At 34.9% G+C, this 16,385-nt stretch overlaps 1 protein-coding gene across 9 annotated transcripts in view; it reads left to right on the top strand.

Annotated features, from left to right (window-relative positions):
- RPS6KA6 (ribosomal protein S6 kinase A6) overlaps window positions 1–16,385 on the top strand; it is a 132,888-nt gene that overhangs the window by 104,035 nt on the left and 12,468 nt on the right. For 5 of the 9 annotated variants that reach the window (XM_078363085.1, XM_078363077.1, XM_078363079.1 and 2 more), the window contains one exon: window positions 12,529–12,594. The exons of 3 other annotated variants lie outside the window; for them this stretch is intronic. In XM_078363085.1, coding sequence (XP_078219211.1) covers window positions 12,529–12,594 — 66 coding nt within the window. Of the gene's footprint in view, window positions 1–9,190; window positions 10,852–12,528; window positions 12,595–16,385 lie in introns of those variants that run through there. One more of the 9 variants, XM_078363084.1, reaches the window with a different exon arrangement.

Below are 16,385 nucleotides of genomic sequence, written 5' to 3'. Positions count from 1 at the left end.
GAGAACTCAGAAATAAGACTGCACATCTACAACTATCTGATCTTTGGCAAACCTAACAAAAACAAGCAATAGGGAAAGGATTCCCTGTTTGATAAATAGTTATGGGGAACTGGCTAACCGTATGCAGAAAATTGAAACTGGACCCCTTCCTTATACCTTATACAAAAATTACCTCTAGATTGATTAAATACTTAAATGTTAAACCCAAAACTATAAACACCCTTTAAGAAAATCTAGGCAATACCATTTATGACATAGAAACAGGCAAAAATTTCATGACAGAAACACCAAAAACAATTGCAACAAAAGCAGAATAATAACAAATGTGATATAATTAAACTAAAGCACTTCTGTACAACAAAAGAAACTATCATCAGAGTGAACAGAGAAACCACAGAATGGGAGAAAGTTTTTTCAATCTATCCATCTGACATATATCTAGTATTTACAATCTATGAGGAACTTAAATTTACCAGAAAAAAAAAAAACATTAAAAAGTGGGCAAATGACAAGAACAGACGCTTCTCAAAAGAAGATATTCATGTAGCCAGAAACATAGGAAAAAAAGCTCAACATCACTGATTATTAGAGAAATGCAAATCAAAACCACAATGATATACCATCTCACACCAGTTAGAATGGCAATTATTAAAAAGTCAAGAAAAAACTATTGCTGGCAAGGCTGTGAAGAAATAGGAATTCTTTTCCATTGTTGGTTGGAAGGTAAATTAGTTCAGCCATTGTGGAAGACAGTGCGGTGATTCCTCAAAGACCTAGAACCAGAAATACCATTTGACCCAGCAATCCCATTACTGGGTATATACCTAAGGGAATATAAATAATTCTCTTATAAAGATACATGCATGCATATGTTCATTGCAGCACTATTCATAATAGGAAAGTCATGGAATCATTCCACATGCCCGTCAATGATGGACTGGATAAAGAAAATGTGGTACATAAATACCATGGAATATTATGCAGCCATAAAAATGATGTTCTTTGCAGGGGCATAGATGTAGCTGGAAGCCATTATTTTCAGCAAACTAACGTATGAACAGAAAGCCAGACACTGTGTGTTCTTACGTAAAAGGGAGCTGAACAATAAGAACACATGGAAACATGTCGGGGAACAACATACACTGGGACCTGTTGTGGGGTTCAGCGAGCGAGAGCCTCAGAATAAATAGCTAATGCATGCTGGGCATGCTGGGCTTAAAACCTAGATGATGGGTTAATCTGTGCAGCAAACCACCATGGCAGACGTTTACCTATGTAACAAAACTCCACATCATGCACATGTACCCCAGAACTTAAAATTTGAAGAAAAACAAAAATAGACCAACAGAACAGAAATAAAGTCAAGAAATGGAACAACTTAAAAAAATTGAAGTCCAGGATAGACTAAATTAATAATTTTTGGTAATAATGGTTTTCTTCCAATTAGGTCATCTAACTAAATGTCTAACTGATTATATGTAAGTGATCATTTTTGTCATAGCTCAGTATATTTCTTTTTTAACTGGCTAGCACTAACATCTATATCAAAAAAATGAAAAATTATTCATATGAAAATGACAAATTTTTATAAAATGTGGATTCATTTTTCTCTTAGTTACCAAGAAAATTCAGTGAATATTATTTAATACTTAATATAATAGTACTTTCTCTTTCAATTCTCATTCATCTTCTGCTTTTAGAGCTTGTTACATAATATTGAGGGATGTTAAAAATAAATATATTATTTACTGGTTTTTTTTGAGATAGTGTTTAACTCTTATTGCCTAGGCTGGAATGCAATGGTCTGATCTCAGCACTCTGCGACCTCCATCTTCCAGGTTTGAGCCATTCTCCTGTCTCAGCCTCCCAAGTAGCTTGGATACAGGGATGCACCAATATGTCTGGCTATTTTTTTTGTATTTAACAAAGACGGGTTTCACCATGTTAGTCAGGCTGGTTGCAGACTCCTGACCTCAGGTGATCCACCAGCCTTGGCCTCCCAAAGTGTTGGGATTACAGGTGTGTGCCACCATGCCCAGCCATACTATTAAAACTACTTTAGGTTCCACTAAAGAAAGTAGCAAAATGTTGATACTTTTGCTATGAAGTCATTTGATAACTTCAACATATTTTTAGTAATATATTTGAACTAATCAACATTCTGTTAACAATATCTTAGGAAACAGTGATTATAAAGTTTTGTTTTGTACTTATGATAGGGGCATATTTACTACATTTTCATTTTGAGCTACATATCAGACGAATCCACTTTGCTTTTGTTAATCCGTCTTTGTTTCCAAATATAAATTGACCATCTTTTAAGTAAATGTATGTTTAGAATATTTTTAAATATACCTTAGTCATATAACTTAGCTGAATTTTACTCCAAGAATAATTATATCCCTTTTGCTTTAACAAAATTAACCTTGTATCACAGTTTGCCAGGGACAGTCCTGGTTTATGCCTTTTGCTCTTGTGTGTCCCTAATTGAATCACAAATTATATGACCATCCTAGCATTAACTGAACTTAAGTTCATTTGGTGGATATATAATAAAATTTAACATTTTATGCTTCATCATGAAAAACTCATTTTTTGGGGGGGAACAGGGATTTTTATGTTTTCCAAGGATGCTGATTTAAGTCTACAAACATGGAGCACTTGCTGTGTCTGTGTGATAGTTATTACTTTAAAAAGAAAGTAGGCCGGGTGCGGTGGCTCAAGTCTGTAATCCCAGCACTTTGGGAGGCTGAGGCAGGTGGATCACGAGGTCAACAGATCGAGACCATCCTGGTCAACATGGTGAAACCCCGTCTCTACTAAAAATACAAAAAATTAGCTGGGTATAGTGGCGAGTGCCTGTAATCCCAGCTACTCAGGAGGCTGAGGCAGGAGAATTGCCTGAACCCAGGAGGCGGAGGTTGTGGTGAGCCGAGATTGCACCATTGCACTCCAGCCTGGGTAACAAGAGCGAAACTCTGTCTCAAAAAAAAAAAAAAAAAAAAAGTAATAATTATATAAAGTTCAGGCATCATATTTTATTTTAATGGGGGAAGAATGAGAACTGATACAGTTTAGCACTTAGGACCATGACTCAGGAGTCAGACTGCTGAGATATTTAGCCTGCCTCTGCTCCTTATGAGTCGTGTAAGCTGTGTGACCTTGGGAATTTTGATTAAGCCCTTTGTACCTTGGTTTCCACTTCTGTAAAGTGAAGATAGTATAGTACATACCTCAGTGTTGTTAGAAAGATTAAATAGCTTATATGTATTATATAAACATGTATGTGTATAAAAATAGACTATATATGTGATACATAGTAAGCGTTCAATAAGTGTTAAATTATATTAAAAATGTATAAAAATACTTGGACAATCAAATATTACTTTTTCTACTTCTCATTAGCAATAGCGAGCCCTAGGAGTAAAATTAAGAGATAGCAGTATGTGTTAATATTTGAAGAGACCCATCTCATAAAATTCTTCTTCATTCTCTCACTTCTATCACTAACTATACTTTTCAAGAATCCCTCAGAATTCCAGGCAAATAAGTAGAAAAGGTCAGATAAGGTTTAATGATGAGAAGGGAGGATCTCTTTGAGGACCCCCTATAATTCAGTCTCTATTTTTAATTATTATACATTAAGTTCTGGGATACCTGTGCAGAACATTCAGGTTTGTTACATAGCAATACATGTGCCATGGTGGTTTGCTGCACCCGTCAAACTGTTATCTACATTAGATACTTCCCCTACTGCTATCCCTCTCATAGCACCCCAACCCCTGACAGATGCCAGTATGTGATGTTCCCTTCCCTGTGTCCATGTATTCTCATTGTTCAACTCCCACTTATGAGTGAGAACATGCAGAGTTTGGTTTTCTGAGTTTGCTCAAAATGATGGTTTCCAGTTTCATCCATGTCCCTGCAAAGGACATGAACTCATCCTTTTTTATGGCTACATAGTATTTCATAGTGTATATGTGTCACTTTTTCTTTATTCAGTCTATCATTGATGGGCATTTCGGTTGGTTCCAAGTCTGCTGTTGTGAACAGTGCTGCAATAAACATAATGTGTCCATTTGTCTTTGTAGTAGAATTATTTATGATCCTTCGGGTATATACTCAGTAATAGGGTTGCTGGGTCAAATGGTATTTCTGACTCTACATACTTGAGGAATTGCCACACTGTCTTCCACAATGGTTGAACTAATTTATACTCCCCAACAGTGTAAAAGTGTTCCTGTTTCTCCACATTCTCTTCAGCATCTGTTGTTTCCGGACTTTTTGGTTTTTTTTTGAGACGGAGTTTCGCTCTTGTTACCCAAGCTGGAGTGCAGTGGCACAATCTTGGCTCACTGCAATCCGTGCCTCCTGCGTTCAGGCAATTCTCCTGCCTCAGCCTCCTGAGTAGCAGGGACTACAGGTGTGTGCCACCACGCCCAGCTAATTTTTTGTATTTTTAGTAGAGATGGGGTTTCACCATGTTGACCAGAATGGTCTTGATCTCTTGACCTCGTGATCCACCCACCTTGGCCTCCCAAAGTGCTGAGATTATAGGCATGAGCCACCACGCCTGGCTGTTTCCTGACCTTCTGATGATCTCTACTCTAACTGGCATGAGATGGTTTCTCATTGTCATTTCCATTTGTGTTTCTCTAGTGACCAGTGGTAAGCTTTTTAAAATATGTTTGTTGGCTGCATAAATGTCTTCTTTTGAGGAGTATCTGTTCATATCCTACACCCACTTTTTGATGGGATTTTTTTAAATTGTAAATTTGTTAAAGTTTCTTGTAGTCTCTCAATATTAGCCCCTTGTCAGATAGATAAATTGGAAAAGTTTTCTCCCATTCTGCAGATTGCTGGTTCACTTTGATGATAGTTTCTTTTGCTGTGCAGAAGCTCTTTAGTTTAATTAGATCCCATTTGTCAATTGTGTCTTTTGTTCCCATTGCTTTTGGTGTTTTAGTCCTGGAGTCTTTGCCCATGCCTATGTCATGAATGGTATTGCCTAGGTTTTCTTCTAGGGTTTTCATGGTTTTAGGTCTTACATCTAAGTCTTTAATCCATCTTGAGTTAATTTTTGTATAAAGTGTGAGTAAGGGATCCAGTTTCAGTTTGCTGCATATGGCTAGCCAGTTTTCCGAACACCATTCATTAAATGGGGAATTATTTCTCCATTGCTTGTTTTTGTCAAGTTTGTCCAAAATCAGGTAGTTGTAGATGTGTGGCATTATTTCTGAGGCCTCTGTTCCATTCCATTGGTCGGTGTCTCTTTTTTGGTACCAGTACCATGCTGTTTTGGTTACTGTAGCCTTGTAGTATAGTTTGAAGTCTGGTAGCATGATGCCTCCAGTTTTGTTCTTTTGCTTAGGATTGCCTTGGTTATATGTGCTATTTTTGGTTCCATGTGAAATTTAAAGTAGTTTTTTTTCTAATTCTGGGAATTAAGTAAATGATAGCTTGATGGGGATGGCATGGAATCTGTAAATTTCTTTGGGCAGTATAGCCATTTTCACAATACTGATTTTTCTTATCCATGAGAATGGATTGTTTTTCCATTTGTTTGTCTATCCTCTCTTATTTCCTTGAGCAGTGGTTTGTAGTTCTCCTTGGAAAGGTCCTTCACGTCCCTTGCAAGTTTTATTTCTGGGTATTTTATTCTTTTTGTAGCAATTGTGAATGAGAGTTTACTCATTATTTGGCTTTCTGTCTGTTATTGGTGTATAGGAATGTTTGTGATTTTTGCACATTATGTATCCTGAGACTTTGATGAATTTGCTTATCAGCTTAAGGAGTTTTTAGGCTGAGACGATGGGGTTTTCTAAATATAAAATTATGTCATATGTGAACAGAGAAAATTTGTCTTCCTCTTTCTGTTTGAATACTATTTATTTATTTATTTATTTATTTATTTATTTTTCTCTTGCTTAGTTGCCCTGGACAGAATTTCCAATACTGTGTTGAATAGGAGTGGTGAGAAAAGAAATCTTTGTCTTGTGCTGATATTCAAAGGGAATGCTTCCAGCTTTTTACCATTCAGTAGGATATTTGCTATGGGAAATATTATTTTGAGATATCTTCCATCAGTACCTGGTTTATTGAGACTTTTTAGTGTGAAGTGGTATTGAATTTTATCCTAGGCCTTTTCTGTATCTATTGAGATAATCCTGTGGCTTTTGTCATTGGTTCTGTTTATGTGATGGATTACATTTATTGATTCATGTATGTTAAACCAATCTTGCATCCCAGGGATGAACCTGACTTAATTCTGGTGAATAAGCTTTTTGATGTGCTGCTGAATTTGGTTTGCCAGTATTTTATTGAGAATTTTTGCATTGATATTCATCAGGGATATTGGCCTGAGATATCCTTTTGTTTCTTGTGTCTCTGCCAGGTTTTGGTATCAGGATGATGCTGGCCTCATAAAATGAGTTAGGGAGAAGTCCCACTTTTTCTGTTTTTGGAATACTTTCAAAAGTAATGGCACCAGCTCTTATTTGTACTTCCAGTAGAATTTGGCTGTGAATTCATCTTGTCCTGGACTTTTTTTGGTTGGTAGGCTATTAATTACTGCCTCAATTTCAGAACATTTTATCGGTCTATTCAGGGATTCAACTTCTTTCTGGTTTAGTCTTGGGAGAGTGTGTTTTCAGGAATTTATTCATTTCTTCTAGATTTTCTGGTTTATTTGCAAGAGTTGTTATAGTATTCTCTGGTGGCAGTTTGTATTTCTGTGAAATCAGTGGTGATCTTCCCTTTATCATTTTTATTGTCTCTATTTTATTCTTCTCTATTTTTTCTCTTTAATAGTCTGGCTAGCGGTCTACTATTTGGTTAATATTTTCAAAATTACAGCTCCTGGATTATTGATTTCTTTGAAGGGTTTTTTGTGTCTCTGTCTCCTTCAATTCTGCTCTTATCTTAGTTATTTCTTGTCTTCTGCTAGCTTTTGAATTTGTTTGTTCTTGCTTCTCTAGTTCTTTTAATTGTGATGTTATGGTGTTGATTTTAGATGTTTCCTGCTTTCTCCTGTGGTCATTTAGTGCTGTAAATTTTTTTCTAACCCTGCTTTAGCTGTGTCCCATACATTCTGATACATTTTGTCTTTATTCTCATTAGTTTCGAAGAACTTAATATTTCTGCCTTCATTTCATTACTTACCCATTAGTCATTCAGTAGCAGATTGTTCAGTTTTCATGTAGTTGTGCGGTTTGGAGTGAGTTTCTTAATCCTGAGTTCTAATTTGATTGCGTGGTGGTCTGAGAGACTCTTATGATTTCTGTTCTTTTGCATTTGCTGAGGAGTGTCTTACTACCAATTATGTGGTCAATTTAAAAATAAGTGCAATGTGCTGAGAAGAATGTATATTTTGTAGGTTTTGGGGCTTAGAGTTCTGTAGATTTCTATTAGGTCTGCTTGGTCCACAGCTGAGGTCAAGTTCTGAATATCTGTGTTAGTTTTCTGTCTCGTTGATCTAATATTAACAGTTGGGTGTTAAAATCTCCCACTATTATTGTGTGGGAGTCTAATTCTCTTTATAAGTTTCTAAGGATTTCCTTTATGAATCTGGGTGCTCCTGTGTTGGGTGCATATATATTTAGTATAGTTAGCTCTTCTTGTTGCATTGATCTCTTTACCATTATGTAATGTTCTTTTTTGTCTTTTTTTGTCTTTGTTGTTTGAAAGTCTGTTTTATCAGAGACTAAGATTGCAACCCATGCTATTTTTTTAATTTTGTTTTTCTTTTGCTTTATAAATATTCTCTCATTCCTTTATTTTGAACCTATGTGTGTCTTTGCATATGAGATGGGTCTCCTGAATGCAGCACTGATGGATCTTGACTATCCAATTTGCCAGTCTGTGTCTTCTAATTGGGGCATTTAGCCCATTTACATTTAAAGTTAATATAGCAATGTGTGAATTTGATGCTGTCATTTTGATGCTAACTCGTTACTTTGCCCATTAGTTGATGCAGTTTTTCATACCGTTGATGGTCTTTATACTCTGATATGTATTTGTGGTTGATACCAGTTTTTCCTTTCCATATTTAGTACTTCTTTCAGGAGCTCTTGTCAGGCAAGCCTAGTAGTGACAAAATCTCTCAGGATTTTCTTGTCTGTAAAAGATTTTATTTATTCTATGCTTATGAAGCTCAGTTTGACTGGATATGAAATTCTGAATTGAAAATTCTTTTTTTTAAAGGATATTTTTCAGCAATTTATCCATTTCTTCTAGAATATTGGCCTTCACTGTGTTCTGGCTTGTAGGGTTTCTGCACAGAGATCTGCTGTTAGTGTGATGAGCTTCTCTTTGTGGGTATCTTGACCTTTCTTTCTAGCTGCCCTTATCATTTTTTTCTTTCATTTCAACCTTGGTGAATCTGACAATCATGTGTCTTGGGGTTGCTCTCCTTAAGGAGTATTTTCGTGGTGTTCTCTGTACTTCCTGAATTTGAATGGTAGTCTGTCTTCCTACTTTAGGGGAGTTCTCCTCCATAATATCCTGAATAACCTTTTCCCAGCTTGGTTCAATTCTCCCTGTCACTTTCAGGTACACCAATCAAACATAGGTTTGGTCTTTTCACATAGTCCCATATTTCTTGAAGGCTTTGTTCGTTGCTTTTAATTCTTCTTTCTCTAATCTTGTATTCATGCTTTATTTTATTAAGTTGATCTTCAGTGTCTGATATCCTTTCTTCCAGCTGATCAATTCAGCTATTAATACTTGTGTATGCTTCACGAAGTTCTTGTACTGTGTTTTTCGGCTCCATCAGGTTATTTCTGTTCTTCTCTCAACTAGTTATTCTAGTTATCAATTCTTCTAATCGTCTTTCAATGTTCTTAGCTTCCTTGCATGGGGTTAGAACATGATCCTCTAACTCAGAGGAGTTTGTTATTACCCTTTCTGAAGCCTACTTCTGTCAATTTGTCAAACTCATTCTCCACCCAGTTTTGTTTCCTTGTTGGTGAGGAGTTGTGATCCTTTGTAGAAGTAGAAGCATTCTGGTTTTTTGAATGTTTGGCCTTTTTGCACTGGTTTTTCCTCATCTTCATGGATTTAACTACTTTTGTTCTTTGATGTTGGTGACCTTTGGATGGGGTTTTTGTGTGGGTGTCCTTTTTGTTGATGTTGTTGCTATTTCTTTCTGTTTGTTAGTTTTTCTTGTAACGGTCAGGCCCCTCTGCTACAGGTCTGCTTCAGTTTTCTGGGGGTCCACTCCAGACCCTGCTTGCCTGGGTATCACCAGCGGAGGCTGAAGAACAGCAAAGATTGCTGCCTGTTTCTTCCTCTGGAAGCTTCATCCTAGTGGGGCACCTACCAGATGCCAGCCAGAGCTCTACTCTATGAGGTGTTCGTCAAACCCTGCTGGGAAGTGTCTCCCAGTCAGTAGGCATGGGGGTCAGGGATCCAGTTGGGGAGGCAGTCTGTCCCTTAGTAGAGCTCAAGTGCTGTGCTGGGAGATCTGCCGCAATCTTCAGAGTTGGCAGGCAGGGACATTTAAGTCTGCTGAAGCTGTGCCCATAGCTGCCCCATTCGCCAGGTGTTCTGTCCCAGGGAGATGAGAGTTTTATCTATAAGTACTTGACCGGGGCTGCTGCCTTTCCTTCAGAGATGCCCTGCCTAGAGTGGAGGAATCTAGAGAGGCAGTCTGGCTATAGCAGCTTTGCAGAGCTGCAGTTGGCTCCGCCCAGTTCAGACTTCCCAGTGGCTTTGTTTACACTGTCATGGGAAAACAGCCTATGCAAGACTCAGTAATGGTGAATGACCAAGCTCCACCAAGCTCGAGTGTCCCAGGTTGACTTCAGACTGCAATGCTTGCAGAGAGAATTTCAAGCCAGTGGATTTCAACTTGCTGCACTCCATGCCAGAGGGCTCTGCTGAGCTAGACCACCACACCACTTGTCCCTTTGGCTTCACCCCTCTTTCCAGGGGAGTGAATGGTTCTGTTATGGTGGTGTTCCAGGCACCACTGGGGTATGAAGGAAAACTCCTGCAGCTAGTTCAATGTCTGCCCAAAAGTAGCCTCACAGTTTTGTGCTTGAAACCCAGGAAACTGGTGGTTTAGGCACCTGAGGGAAAAGTGTAATATCTGGGCCGGAATGCACCATTTCTTATGGCTCAGTCCCTCACAGCCTCACTTGGCTAGCAGAGGGAGTTCCTGGACGCCTTGTGCTTCCCAGGTGAGGTGACTCCCCAGCCCTCCGTGGGCTGAACCCACTGTGTAACCAGTCCCAAGATGCTGAGCTGGATACCTCAGTTAGAAATGCAGAAATCACATGCCTTATGCTTTTATCTCTCTGGGAGCTGCAGACTGGAGCTGTTCCTATTTGGTTATCTTAGCAGCCCTCAGGAACTTAGTCTTATATGCTAGACTGTTGAGTATTTTAAGCAACTATAGTGGGGTATAATTTATACAAAATGAAATGCATGTATTTAGAGTATATAATGTTATGATATGTATACACACCCATGAAACCATCATGAAAAACCAGATAGTGAACATATTCATTACCACAATACGTTTCCTCATGCTGTTTTGTAATTCCCTCTCTACTGACCAATATCTTCAATTTATAACCTTCCACCCCCTCATTCTCTGGCACACACAAATGTGCTGTCTGACACTACATGTTTATATATTTTTTGAAATGTTTGTAAGTCTATAGTCTTTTGATCTCTTTTATGTATAATTATTTTGAAATTTACATATGTTGAAGCATAGCAATAGTTAATTCCTTTTCATTGCTGAATAATATTTCTTGATATGGATGCATCATTTTTTATCTGTTCACCTATTGATGGACATATGTGTTGTTTCGTGTTGTTACCAATAAAGCTGCTATGAATATCTATGTGCCAGTGTTTTTATGTGTGTATATCTTTTTTTTGTATAAATACTTAGGAACAGAACGATTGAGTCATATGTTTAATGTTTTAAGGAACCACCCAGTTGTTTTTCAAATTACCTGAACTATTTTACATTTTCACCAGTAGCATATGAAAATTTTAGTTCTTCCACATTCTTGGCAACACTGGATTTTTTTTAATTAGGTATTTTAAAAGGCATGTAATACTATTTGAAAGTAGTTTTAGTTTACATTTCCCTAGTGACTACAGATGTTCAGCATTTTTTATGTGTTTATTTGCCATCCATTTATCTTTTCCCTTTGCCTTTTTTACTGGGTTTTTGAGTGTTCCTAAAATATTTTAAATGCAAGTTATCTGTCAGATCTATGCTTTGTAGTTACTTTCTTTTAATGGATTGTCTCTTAATTCTCTTAAATGTCTTTCAAAGAACAGTCTTTTCTACTTTTATAAAGATTATTACTTTTCTTTCATCTATCATGTTTTTGATAATTAGAGCTAACAAATTTCTACCTTACCCAAGATTTCAAATACAGAGGTTTCACAACTTATGATGGTTTGACTGATTTTTTTTTTAAACTTATGATAGAGTAAAACCAATATGCATTCAATAGAAATTTTACTTTGGACTTTTAATTTTTATTATTTCCTGGGCTAGCAGTGTGCATTAAAATACTTTTTGGCAATGCTGGGTTGTTGCAGCCATCCAAAGCTCCCAGTCAGCTATGTGATCATAATGGTAAACAACCAATAGTCTGCATTTTAAAGAGCATCTGTATTTTCCCCTGTGTTTCCTTTTAGAAGTTCTATCATTTTAGATTTTATCTTTAGGTCAGTGATCTATTTTGATTTAACATATATGTATATGGTATAATGTATGGTCAAAGTTTATTTTTCACATGTGAATATCCAGTTGTTCCAGTACCACTTTTTGGAAAATCACATCTTTTTTTAGCCAAATTGCATTTGTGTGTTTTATTAACTGTCCAAATATACATGGTTCTATTTGTACACTTTTTTATTATGTTCCATTTATCTACTTGTCTATCTTTACACTATTTCCATACTATTTTCATTAATATTGCTTTATAATTAAAGTTTGAAATCAGGTACGAGTGTTTCAACGTTTTTTCTTTTTCAGAGTTTTTTGAGTTTTGTTGTTGTTGTTGCTTTGCTATTCTGAGTCCTTTGCATTACCATATTAATTTTAGAATCAGCTTTTCAATTTCCATCAGAAAAATAGTTTGCTAGGATTTTCAATGAGTTAGTGATGAAGCTATAGATCAATTTGAGAAGAATTGACATTTTAACAGCATTGCCAGTATCTCTCTCCAATTAGTTATTTGCTTTCTCTCAACAGTGTTTTATATATTTAAATATACAGGTCTCAAACATATTTTATCACATATTTTCCCCAAGTATTTTGTTTTTACCAATGACATTAAAATTTTATTTTTTATTTTTTGTTGCTAGTTTGCAGAAATATGATTTTTATTATATTGATCTTATATGCTACAACCTTCTAAACTCACTTATGAGTTCTAGTAGGTTTTTTCTAGATTCCATAAATTTTTCTGCATAGGTAATAATATCATTTGTTATAAGGATGTTTTTAGTGCTTGATTTCTAATATGGATTTTTCTTCTTTATTTCAATGGCTAGAACTTCCAGTATAGTGTTGTAGAAGTGGAGAGAATGGACATTCTTATTTTGTTCCTGATTTTAAATGTAAGCATTTATTTTTCACCATTAAGGATGATGTTAGCTGTACGTTTTACATGGATGCTTCTAATTAGGTGAAGGAAGTTCCATTTTGTTTCTGGTTTGGTGAAAATTTGTATTGGACATGAATGTTGGATTTTGTCAAAGGTTTTTCCTGTGTCTTCTGTGATAATCACATGATTTTTTGTTACTGGTGTTAATACATCTGTGAATTACCTTGATTTTTCAAATGCTAAGCCAACCTTGCATTCTCATGGTAAGTACCATTTGATCATAATAGAATATATATATATTCTATTATATATATATTCTATTATATATATATATATAGCTAAATTTGATTTGCTAAAATTTTCTTTATAATTTTTGTATCTGTGTTTATGAGGGATGTGGATGTACTATTTTCTTGTAAATATCTTTGTCTGATTTTGATGTCAGTGTAATACTGGTCTTAAATGAATTGGGAAACATTCCCTCCTCTTCACATTTCTAAAAAAGTTATTTAGAATTAGAATTTATTTTTCTTAAATGTTCATTGGAATTATCAGTGAAGCCATCTGGATCTAGTTTCCTTTGTTGAAAATATTTAACTATAAATTCAATTTCTTAAATGGGTATATGGCTTTTAAGTTAGTTGTTTCTTCTTTAGTAAAAAATGGCAATTTTTATTTCAAGGGATTTGTCCATTGTCAAACACATTGGCATAAAGTTTTTTTAAATAATATTTTCTTACTAACTGGTAAATATCTGCAATTAACCACTGTAATCTATACTGATGTCTACTTTCTCATTTCAGCTATCATTTTGGATTTGTGTATTTCTCCTTGCACTTATAATGGCTTTTGCTTCATATATTTTGAGGCTTTGTTTTTGCATGAATAAATGTTTATAATATTTTTCTCTTGATTACTTGTCCCCTCTGTTATGAAATAACGTTCTTTATGCCTTGTAATATTTGCCATTATTTTTGAAAGATATGTTCACCAATATAAAATTCTCGGTGGAAATTTTTTTCAATGTGTTAATTATATTGCTCCACAGCATTCCAATTTGAATTTTTTTTCTGACAGGAAATCTGTTGTTATCCTTATCGTTGTTTCACATGTAACATGTTCTTTTTTTCTGTAGCTGCTTTTAATGTTTTCTGCATGTCTGGGGTGATTTGGTATTGATGTGCCTTGATGCAATTTTCTTGATATTTCTTGTACTGGATCTGTGAATTTATGGTTTTCATCAAATTTGGACATTTGGGGGCCATTATTTATTTAAATATTATTTCCTGCTCCTAATTTCCTTCTGGGACTTCAACTGCATATATATATATATATATGTGCATATATACACATATATATGAAGTTGTCTCACAGTTCACACAAACTGCTCTTGTTTTATACTCTTGTGTTTCTTTTTGGAAAGTAACTATCGTGTCTATTTGATTTAGTTTTATTGTTTGTTTATTATCTCACATTTTAGTTTTGTCTCTAGAAGTTTGAGTTTTTTTATATATCTTCTCTGTCTATACTTAATTTTTGAACATCAAGAATACAGTTGTAATAACTATTTAGTATTTTTGTCTGCTAATTCTGACATCTGTGTCAGTTCTGGGTCGGTTTTGATTGATTGTTTTCTCTCTCCTCATTTTTGTGCTTTTGGCCTGTCCACTAATTTTTGATAAGATACCAAACACAGTGAATTTTACCTTGGTGGGTGCTAGATACTTTTATATTCTTATAAATATTATATTTGCTTAATGTCAAATTTGTTTTTTCTTAAGTTTTATTTTTAATTAATGCATGAAAATTGTACATATTTATGGGGTACAGTGTGATGTTTCAATACATGTGTACCTTGTATGATGATCAAATCAGGGTAATTGACTTATCTATCATCTCAGACATATAGCATTTCTTTGTGGTGAGAACATTCAAAATCCTCTTTTTTTAGCTGTTTTGAAATATAGTATTGTTAATTATATTTACCCTACTATTGAATAGAACACCAGAATTTATTTCTCCTTTCTGTCTATAACTTTGTACCCATTTACTAATCATTTCTCCCCATCCCTCCCTCAACCCGAACCTCCTCATTCCCTAGTAACCATTGTTCTACTCTGTACTTCTATGAGATCAGCTTTTATAAATTCCATGAATGAGTCGATCATGTGGTATTTGTATTTCTGTGCCTGGCTTATTTTATTTAACATGTCTTCCAGGTTTATCTATAGTGCCACAAATGACAGCATTTATTTATGTCCAATATTATTCCATTGTGTATCTGTACCACATTTTTTAATCCAATATCTGTTGGTAGACACATAGGTTGCTTCCATATCTTGTCTATTGTGAATACTGCTGCAGTAAACATAGGAGTGCAGATATATTTTCAATATACTGTTCTCATTTTTTTGGGTAAAGAGCCAGTAGTGGGACTGCTGGATATCTTTGTCTGATTTTGATATCAGTTTAATACTGGTCTTAAATGAATTGGGAAACATTCCCTCCTCTTCACATTTCTAGAAAAGTTATTTAGAATTAGAATTTCTTATTCTTAAGTGTTTATTGGAATTAATCAGTGAAGCCATCTGTACCTACAGTTTCCTTTGTTGGAAATATTTAACTATAAATTCAGTTTCTTAAATAGGCATATGGCTATTTAGGTTAGTTGTTTCTTTTTCTTAAGTGAGCATTGGAATTTTTTTTATTTTGAAGAATTTATCCATTGTCAAACACATTGGCATCAAGTTTTTTAAATAATATTTCTTACTAACTGGTTAATATCTGCAATTAACCACTGTAATCTATACTGATGTCTACTTTCTCATTTCAGCTATCATGGATTTGTATATTTCTCTTTGCAGTTTATACTGGTTTTAGCTTCACGTATTTTGAAGCTTTCTTTTTACATGAATAAATGTTTATAATATTTTTCTCTTGAATGCTTATCCTCTCTGTTATGAAATGACCTACATATGATAATATGTTAGTTGTTTTAATTTTTTGAGTAAACTCCATACAGTTTTCCATAGTGGCTCTACTTTTTATTCCCAACAACAGTATATCACACTTCCCATTTTTTTTTATGTTCATGTCATCATTTGTCATTTTTATACTAGCCATTCTAATTTGGGTGAAATAATATCCTATTATGGTTTTGATTTGTATTTCTGTGATAATTAGTGATATTGAGCATTTTTCCATATACTTATTGGATATTTGTATTTATTCTTTTTGAAAAATGTCTATTTAGATTTTTTTGACCACTTTTTAATCAAATCATATATTTTTTTGCTATTAAGTTGTTTGAATGCTTTATATATTCTGGATATTAATCCCTTTTCAGATATATACTTTGCAAATATTATCTTCTATAGATTTTTTCATTCTTCTATAGAATTGATTATTTCCTTTGTTGTGCAGAAACTTTTCAGTTTGATGTAATCCCATTTGTCTATTTTTGCTTTTGTTACCTGTATTTTCGAATTCTTACCCCGAAATCCTTATGAAGGCCAATGTCACGAAGCATTTTCCCCATATCTTCTTCTAGTAGTTTTATAGTTTCATGTCTTACATTTAAGTCTTCAATTCATTTATTATTGCTTTTGATATATGGTAAGGGGTGGTGATCTAGTTTTATTATTCTGATGTTCAGTTTTCTTGGCACTATTTATTGTGCCTTTACCCAATGTGTGTTCCTGGTGACTTCATTGAAAATCAGTTGGTTGTAAGAGCATCAATACATTTCTGTGTTGTCTGTTGCGTTGCTTTGGTCTATATGTTTATTTTTATGCCAACATAATG

Source organism: Callithrix jacchus, chromosome X (assembly GCF_049354715.1).
Source record: "Callithrix jacchus isolate 240 chromosome X, calJac240_pri, whole genome shotgun sequence".
Lineage (NCBI taxonomy): Eukaryota > Metazoa > Chordata > Mammalia > Primates > Cebidae > Callithrix > Callithrix jacchus.
The sequence above is the reverse complement of the archived record's forward strand: the minus strand, read 5'-3'. Positions and strand labels throughout refer to the sequence as shown.